The 9,426-nt window shown below is 59.7% G+C and overlaps 1 protein-coding gene and 1 long non-coding RNA gene across 2 annotated transcripts in view; one reads left to right on the forward strand and one right to left on the reverse strand.

Annotated features, from left to right (window-relative positions):
- LOC135405704 (uncharacterized) overlaps positions 1 to 9,426 on the forward strand; it is a 614,579-nt gene that overhangs the window by 217,645 nt on the left and 387,508 nt on the right. The window lies entirely within an intron of this gene.
- On the reverse strand, positions 2,787 to 4,624 carry LOC135405298 (zinc finger protein 501-like). Its single transcript, XM_064639967.1, has one exon. The coding sequence runs from the start codon at positions 4,568 to 4,570 to the stop codon at positions 3,266 to 3,268; it is 1,305 nt and encodes a 434-aa protein (XP_064496037.1). The 5' UTR covers positions 4,571 to 4,624; the 3' UTR covers positions 2,787 to 3,265.

Here is a 9,426-nt window from a genome sequence, read left to right on the forward strand (position 1 = left end):
TGCACCCAGTTACTTCCACTTGCCCCAGGATGGTTCCAGTTTCCATCAGGATGATCCTGGTCACTCCCACTCACTCCCAGTTTATGCCAGTTGCCTCCAGCATGCACCCTGTCACTCCCAGTTACTTCCAGTTGCTTCCAGCAGGATCCCAGTTGCTCCAAGGATGTTCCCAGTTGCCTTCCAGCATGGTCCCACTGGCTCCCAAATCCCCCCTGTGTAGTTCCAGTCACTCCCAGTTTGATCCTGGTCCCTTACAGTCACTCCCACTATGATTCCAGTATGGTGCTGGTCACTCCCACTATGATCCCAGTCACTGCCAGTCACTCCCAATAGGATCACAGTTGCCCCCAAGGTGGTCCCAGTTGCTCCCAGCCACCCCCAGGATGGTTCCTTTCACTCTCAGGGACTCCCAGTCTGAGTCCAGTGTGGCCCCAGTCACTTCCAGTCACTCCCTGGAGGATGCCATTTGCCTTTTGCATGGTCCCAGTTGCTCCCAGTATGATCCCAGTATGAGTCCAGTCACCCCCAGTATGATCCCAGTAACTTCCAGACACTTCCAGTATGAAGCCAGTTTGATCCCACTCATCCCCAGCATGGCTGCAGTCCCTCTCACACACTCCCAGGATTATTGCAGTCACTCCCAGTAAGACCCCACTAGGGGCCCAGCTGCTCTCAGTATGACCCCAGTACAACCTCAGTAGGGGCCCAGCTGCTCCCAGTATGATCCCAGTTGCCCCCAGCGTGGTTTCAGTTGCTCCCATTCACCCCTACTATGGTTCCAGTCACTCCCAGAATGATCCCAGTCTCTCCTAGTAGGATCCAAGTTACCCCCCAAGTTACCCCTGCATGGGCCCAGTTGCTCCCAGTCACCCCACTGTAGTTCCAGTCCCTCCCAGTCCCTCCCAGTATGACTCCTGTATGATCCCAGTGACCCCCTATATGGTGGCAGTCACACCCAGGATGAACCCAGACATTCCCTGTCACCCCCAGGATAAAACCATTTGCCCCCAGCAGGGTCCCACTTGCTCCCAGTCACCCCACTAGAGTTCCAGTCCCTCCCAGTAGGATCCCTGTCACTCCCAGTCTCTCCCAGTATATCCCAGCTGACCTCAGCATGCTCCCAGTCACTCCCAGTACACTCCCAGGCAGTCCCAGTATGATCCCAGTCACTCTTGGTCTCTCCCAGTATATCCCAGTTGCCCCCAGTGTGGTCCCACTCACTCCTGAATGCTCCCAGTAGCTTCCAGCATGATCCCAGTTGCTCACAGCCACTCTCAGTCACCCCCAGTGGGGTCCTAGTGCCTCCCAGTATGATCCCAATCACTTCCAGCGTGATCCCACTTGCTCCCAGTATATCCCAGTTGTGCCAACATGGTCCCAACTGCCCTCAGAATGCTCCCAGTCACTCCCAGTATGACCCCAGCCACCTTCAATGTGGGCCCAGTTGCTCCCAATATGATCCCAGTTGTGCCCAGCATGGTCCCAGTTGCTCCCAGTTCCTCCCAGTGGGATCCTAGTAGTTCCCAGCTGCCCCTAGCATAGAACCAGTTGCTCCCAGTATGATCCTACTCTGATCCCAGTATGATCCCAGTACAATCACAGTTGCCACCAGTATGATACCGGTGACTTCCAGACACTTCCAGTACAAAGCCAGTTTGATCCCACTCATCCCCAGTATGGCTGCAGTCCCTCTCACACACTCCCAGGATTATTGCAGTCACTCCCAGTATGATCCCAGTATGACTCCAATAGGAGCCCAGCTGCTCCCAGTATGATCCCAGTTGCCCCCAGCGTGGTTCCAGTTGCTCCCAGTCATCCCTACTATGGTTCCAGTCACTCCCAGCCACTCCCAGTATATCCCAGATGCCTCCACCATGCTGTCAGGTGCTCCCAGTATGATTCCTGTGGCCCCTGTCACCCCCTTTTCTCTCCCCACAGAGCTCCTGAGCCGGCGGCGGCCGCAGCCCCTCCCCGGGGCTTCGGGCCCAGCCTGGACCCCCCCCATCCCCGTGAGTATTTTGGGGGGGTTGGGTGTCCCCCCTCCCCTGCTGTCACTGCCTCTGCCCGGCTGCTCCCAGTGATCCCAGGAAAGCTTCCCAGTTCTCCCCAGTCCTGGTTATTGGGGGGCAGTGGGGGAGGGGCTTGGGGGAATCCCAAGGGGTGGAGCTGAGTTTGGGGGGGCAGAACCAGCCCCAGGATGGATTGGGAATGGGGACCCCCCTGTGTTCCCCCTGTGTCAAGCCACTCTGGGAGGGTCTTGGTGGGGCACCTGCCCCTTAAAAGGCACCCAGCTCACCCCCAAAGGTGCTGGGACCCCCCTTAATCTCCCCATGGGCCCCGGAGAACCCCCCAAACATATTCAGAGCCCACCCAGGATCCCACCTAACCCCTTTTTTGGGGTGCTGGGACCCCAAACTGAGTTGGAGGAAGCTGGGGATTGGGGGATGATGTGGAAGATGTGAGAGGAGGGAAAAATGGGGGTTGGGACCCCCAGAGTAATCCGGGGGTGGGGTGGGGATTGAGGGGACTTTGGAAAAGTGGGAGGAACAGGGAGAAGGGTGGAAAAGGGAGGGTGGTCTGGTGGGTCGGATGGTCCTATGAGGGTCTTTGGGCACGGGTGTTGGCAAAGGGGGATGGCCCCCTGAGCTCCCAACTTCCTGTGGGGTGCTGGGGGCTGATGGATCCAATCTCAGCCTTGGATTATGCCAACAGTTTGTTTAGAGGAATTACAGGGGTGTGACTGAACCACTTTTGTTCCCCAGGTTTTAACGATGGCAAATCAGATCTATTGATAGAAATGAATTTATTTAGGGTTCCAAATGATCAGACAAAAGATCTTCATCAGAATTATTTACTGCACAAGAGAAACACTAAAACTACCAGAGTACAGGATAAGACAGGACAGTGCTCTACACTAAAGCAATTGTTGAAGCAATTCTACTCAAGCTGGCACAAAAGCAGTAATTCTTAATTAGAGATGGATGGAACTCCCCCAGACCAACGCTCGGGGGGAGATCTCTGCTCTCAGCCTCCAGCAGTGACCTTGGGGGGGTCCCCAGCCAAGGCAGGAATCTCCACACACCCCTCCAAGAAGGGTTCTATTGGAAGAAGCTGCCCCTGGGAAAGGGGACTGGCCCTTTGTGGTCAAAAGGGATGGACTGACAGTCACTGGACTCCAAGGGTTGCCTCACCATCAGGGGGTTCATTCGGGGTGGAAGCAGCAGCCGAAGCTCTTCCCGCAGTCGGGGCACTGGTAGGGCTTCCCTTACTGGTGGGTCCGTTGGTGTTTGGTCAAGGTAGAGCTGTGGGGGAAGGTCTTCCCACACTCCCCACACTTGTAGGGCCTCTCCCCGGTGTGGATGCGCCGGTGGGTGATGAGGTGGGAGTTCCGGTTGAAGCCCTTCCCGCAGTCAGTGCAGCAGAAGGGCCTCTCATCCGTGTGCGTCCGCTCATGTCTGAGGAGACTTGAGCTGGTCTGAAACCTCTTCCCACATTGCAAGCACTTGTAGGGCCGTTCACCAGTGTGGATGCGCTTGTGGGTGATGAGGTTGGAGCTGCTCCTAAAGCTCTTCCCACATTCCTCACAGAGGTAGGGACTTTCCCCAGTGTGGATGTGCTGGTGTTGGATCAGGCTGGAGCTCTTCCTAAAGCTCTTCCCACATTTCTGACAGAGGTAGGGCTGTTCCCTAGTGTGGATGAGCTGGTGGGTGCGGAGGCTGCAGCTGTCCCTGAAGCTCTTCCCACATTCCCCACACGTGTAGGGCCGTTCCCCAGTGTGGATGTGCAGGTGTCGGATCAGGCTGCAGCTGTCCCTGAAGCTCTTCCCACATTCCCCACACGTGTAGGGCCGTTCCCCAGTGTGGATGTGCAGGTGTCGGATCAGGTTGCAGCTGTCCCTGAAGCTCTTCCCACATTCCTCACACGTGTACGGCCGTTCCCCGGTGTGGATGTGCAGGTGTCGGATCAGGCTGAAGCTGTCACTGAAGCTCTTCCCACATTCCCCACATTTGTAGGGCCATTCCCCAGTGTGGACGCACTGGTGTTTGAACAGGTGGGAGCTCTGGTTGAAGCTCTTCCCACATTCCCCACACGTGTAGGGACGTGCCCCAGTGTGGATCTGCTGGTGTCGGATCAGGTGGGAGCTGTTCTTGAAGCTCTTCCCACATTCCAAGCACCTGAGGGTCTTCTCTCTGCTGGGAGGCTGCTCAGGGACCACCAGCTCAGAGCTCTGGCTCAAGCTCCGGCCGCCTTCCTGGCACAGGCTGGCTCTTTCCTCCTCAGAGCACCCTGGGATGGCTTTGGAGCCCCTCCTGCGGGGGGATCTCCGGCCCTTTTCCTCCCCGCTGCCTTCCTGCGCCAGGGAGCCCTTCAAAACGGCCTCTCCCACCAGGGTCTCACGGGGGGATTTGTCCTCCGGGCTCTCCGTCCTCAGCTCGGGGCCTGGGGCAGGAAGCAAGAAGGACAGGCAGGGGATTTGCCTCCGGCCCACAGGGAAGGCCAAGGACATCCCCCCAACTCCGGCCCCGGCAGGACGGCGGCGCCAGCGGGGTTGTCCTGCAGCCGGGGCCATGCTCGGCTGACAGAGCCAGCACAACACCCGCCCAAAGGGACACTGACTTCCTCCTCACCTGCCTGGGGGGCCCAAGGCATCTTCCTCTTCCTCGCAGCCTCCTCCTCCATCCGCCCAAGCTTTGGGAAGGACAAATCCTGATGAGGGGAAAACAAGGGCTGAGCGCGTTGGCTTGGGGGTTCCTCCTGCCCAAGTCCATCTCTAGAACTCACCGGGCATCCTGTGTCCATAAAAACCTCCAAAACACCAAGATTCAGCCCAGAAAAACCCAAACCAATGAGATTCAGGCAAAACCCTCTTAGAAACAGCAGGAAGACCCCTGCCCCCCCAAACTGCAAAAAGTTGAGATTCAGCTAAAAAATACTCAAAACCATGAAGATTAGACCAAAAAAAGTCTTCCAAAAACAAATTGGGGGAACAATCAGGGCTTTGCTCCCTCGGCTCTGCAGGGGCTTCCCACAGGCTCTCAACCTCCTCTGGGCATCCGCTGCTCTGGCGTGGGCTCCTCCCGGGCTGCAGGGGGGTCTCTGCTCCATCTTGGACTCATCCACAGGTCACAGGCCCTTCAGCTCAGGTTCACCCAGAGCTCCAGCTGGTTCCCCTGGATCAGCGATCCCCTGGCCCCCTGACAGTGTGGGCACCTCACCAGGGCTGTTTCTGCCAGCCCGGGGCTGTTTCTCCAAACCACCAAACCACGTGTGCCAAACTCCCTGGTTGGTCAGTGCTGGCTGGGGGAGCAGGCACTCAGTGAGGGGATGAGAAAAATGCACCTGGGGCTGGGCTGAAAGAGGCTTTAGCACCACTTCTGATGGCCCAGGGGCAGCATCTGGATTCTCCCAAACAGAGAGATGGCACTTGTTCCTCTGCAGGGAGTCAAGGGCAGGAGGGTGACTCCTGCTGCATGGATGGAGTGGCAGAGGATCCCTTGGGTCCCCAGGATGGATCAGCACTCAGGGATACAAACTGCCCTGGGGCTCAGGATGCAGCTGCCAGCACAGATTTCCCTGCAAAGTCTGCAGGGAGTCAAACGCTGGAGAGGAGATTGTGCCCCATGGATGGGATTGCAGAGGGGCCCTCAGGTCCCCAGAAGGAATCAGCAACCAGCAATAGACACAAAAGGCCCCCCCAAAGAGTTCTGAGGGAGTGTCCTGCAGGGAGGGGACAATGTCACCCCACCAGGGCAGGGCTGGCAAGCGAGAGGCTGCTCCAGGGGTCTGCAAGAAGACTCGTGCTCTGCTTGGCCCCAGCACTGGCTGGTCCCAACACCCCCGGCTGCCCCCGGCCCTGGGCAGCTCTGCTGCCACAGGCTGTGCCCTCACCGTGGCCCTGCAATGGCCCTGCCTGTCCCTCACCTGTGGCCCTGCCCGTGGCCCTGTCCCTTGGCTCTCTCTCTGCCAGCTCAGTGTGGGGCACACGGGCTGGGGGTCCCTCCCAAGCCCCCCGGGCAGCCGGCGTTGGCTGGGGGGATGTGAGGGCTGGGCCTGCTCAGCACAGCCCCGACCTCGTGCCCAGCGCCTCTTTCCTAACCCACACAAGAGTTTCCCGGCCCCCCCAGGGCTCCCCTGCTGCTGCCTCTGCTCCTGGCCCTGCCTTTGCTGCTCCCTTGCCTGGGGCAGTGGCTGCAGGGGGGGGATGGCAGCAGCTTCAGCTCCACGGCACTTCCTGGGGGGAGCTCAGCCCGGGGGGACGGGCAGGGACCTGATGGGGATGGACAGGGGCCCAGCAGGGACAGACAGGGCCTGCAGGGGAAGGCACAGGGACAACCTGGCCCCCCACACTGCCACCGCTGTCTCTGCTCCTCCTTGCAGGCTCCGTGGCCAGGCACAGTTTGTGTTCCTGGGTGCCCACCATCTCAGCACTTGGAGACGCTCAAATCAGCGCCCGCAGCTCTGCAGCAAAGCCCCAGCTCACCTGGCACACAGGGGATGGACACAGCACCTGCTCGGGGATGGGCTTTCACAGCTTTGCCTCTCTTCCCACCACAGGGCTCTCCTTCCTCAGCAGCACCTCTGCCTTGCACTTATTCTCAACCTCACCTCAGGGACAGCTCTGGGCTCACCTCTGCGCCACTTCTCAGCCTCACCTCAGGGCCTGGGCTCAAGGACAGGAACCTGCAGGGAGGGGACATCATGTGCAAGCTCAGGGCTGCCTGCTTGCACTGGCCTCTGGGCTTCTTTCTCCTTCTATAACCAGCCCAGAACTCAGCCTGCTTTTCTAACACCACACATTTACAGACTAACCTTGGAGATAGATATGGACAGACATCTCTATCACCCTGAGGATAGAGCCTCAAGCATGTGCTGCCATAGGAATGGGAACCACAGAATCACAGAATCAGCCACGTTGGAAAAGACCTCAGAGATCATCAAGTCCAACCCTGGATCCAACCCCGCCGTGCTTCCCAGACCATGGCACTGAGGCCACATCCACTCTCACCTTCAACACCTCCAGGGACGCTGACTCCACCCCCTCCCTGCCCAGACCATTCCAAGGCCTGACTACTCTCTGGGGAAAAAATTGCTTCCTAATATCCAACCTAAACCTCCCCTGGCACAGCTCAAGACCCAGCCCTCTTGTCCTACTGCTGCTTCCTGGCACAACAGCCCCACCCCCACCTGGCTCCAACCTCCTGGCAGGGACTTGCAGACAGTCAGGAGGTCTCCCCTGAGCCTCCTCTTCTCCAGCCTCAACACCCCCAGCTCCCTCAGCCTCTCCTCACACCACTTGGGCTCCACTCCCTTCTCCAGCCTCGCTGCTCTTCTCTGCTCCTGCTCCAGCCCCTCCAGGGCCTTCCTCAACTCAGGGGCCCAGAGCTGGACACAGCACTCCAGGGGTGGCCTCAGCAGCACTCAGTCCAGCCCAACAAGCACTTCTCTGCTCCTGCTGACACACTCTTCCTCACACAGGCCACCATCCATTGGCCCTCTTGGCCACCTGGCCACACTCTGCCTCCTCTTCAGCTTCCTGTCCATCCCCACTCCCAGCTCCCTTTCTGCCTGCCTGCTCTCCAGACACTCTGGCCCCAGCCCGGGGGGCTGACGGGGCTTCTTGTGGCCAAAGGGCAGGACCCGGCCCTTGGCCTGCTGGAACCTCATCCCCTTGCAATCAGCCCATGGATCCAGCTGGGCCAGGTCCCTCTGCAGAGCCCTCCTGCCTTCCAGCACATCAACACACCCCCAGCTTGGTGTCACCTGCACATTTGCTGATGAAATGCCTGGTTCTGCAGCAGCTGCAGATGCTCAAGGGGCAGCAGGACCAAGTCAGGGGCCTGGGTGGGTCTCGGGGCTTTGGGAGGGTCCTGGGGGAGCTGGGGAGGGGCTTTGGGGATTGGGGGTACAGACCAGGACAGATCAGGACAGACCAGGACAGACCAGCACAAACCAGTACAGACCAGTACCTCTGCACTGCTCCCCAGATCTCTCCTGGAGCTGGGCCACGTTGTCCTGGGACACCTGAGCCCCCCCCAGTGCCCTCCCAGTACAGCCCAGTGCCCCCAGTACAGCCCACTGTGTTCCTGTCCCAGGGTGCCGGGTGATCCCTCGTGGAGGGGGGTTGGAATAGATTTGAGGGGGGGGCTGGGGGAGATTTGAAGGGATCTGGGGGTTTGGATGGGGATTTGGGGGGGTTTAGGGGTCTTTGGGTGTATTTGGGGGAGTTAAAACAGGTTTTGGGGGCATTGGGGCATAAAAAAGGATCTGTGGGGGGACGGGGACTAAAGGGAAAATGGAGGTTAAGGGACACATAGGGAGGTGAAAGAGGTCTTGGGGGGAGATGAGGGGCTGCACCAAGAGCAGGTGAGTCCTGAGACCTCCCCGGTGTCCCCAAGACCCTCTTGGTGTTCCTAATTCCCCCTTGACACTCCAAGACAACCCTGGTGTCTCCAATGTCCCCAGGGCCTCCCCATTGCCATTATTCCCCCCTTGACACCCCCAATTCCACTGGCCCCAAGCCCCATCCCTGATGTCCCCAACCCTCCATCTCACCCCAGGAGCCCCCCCTGGACCCTTTGACCCCAAAAATGCCCCCCCACACGCTCACAGAAAGACCAAGGGCATCTGCAGACACGTTGGGGACAGTCGGGGGGGTTTGGGGGGCACTGAGGTATTACTGGAGGATACTGGGACACACTGGGGGGAACCAGAGGGCACTGGGAGGGACTAGAGGGTTACTGAGGGATCCTGGGAGGGCACTGGGAGGGACTGGGGAGTTACTGGGGGATTACCAGAACACAGGGAGAGACACTGGCATGTTACTGGGCCATACTGGGGGTTACTGGGTGCTCACTGGAACATCACTGGGCCATACTGGGGGGCAGTGGGAGGTCACTGGGACACACTGGCTGGTCACTGAGGGGGTTACTGGGCCGTACTGAGGGGCACCGGGAGCCCCTTACACGGATGCGGTACATCTCCCCCCCAGACTCTGGGGGGCACCCCCACGACTCCTTCCCCTGGGGGCTGGGAGATCCCCTGAACCCCACTGCTGGGCTTTAGGGGACCCCGGGCCCCAGTCCCTTTGGGGTCTCTGTGTGCTGCGTGTTGGGGGTCTCTGGGGTTCGGGGGGGGCATTGGGATGCCCTTCCCCTGGGGTCGGTCCGCCGGGCCGGCAGGGGGCGCTGTGGCGGGAGGGGTAATGGCGGGTCGCGGGTAATGCCGGCGGGTAACGCCGGCGCGCCTGCGCAGTGCAGCCAGGGCGCTGGGACAGCCCCACCCCCCCGCACGGGTTCCAGGCCCCGCACTCTGACCCTCGGGAACCCCCGAACCCCTCGGCTAAACCCTCCCGAGCCCTCCAGCCTTTCCACCCACAGCCGCGCTCCCCGCAGCCCCGAGCGGATCCCCAGAATCGCGCTCTCCGAG

The sequence above is a fragment of the Pseudopipra pipra genome, chromosome W (genome assembly GCF_036250125.1).
Source record: "Pseudopipra pipra isolate bDixPip1 chromosome W, bDixPip1.hap1, whole genome shotgun sequence".
In the NCBI taxonomy this organism is placed as follows: Eukaryota; Metazoa; Chordata; class Aves; order Passeriformes; family Pipridae; genus Pseudopipra; species Pseudopipra pipra.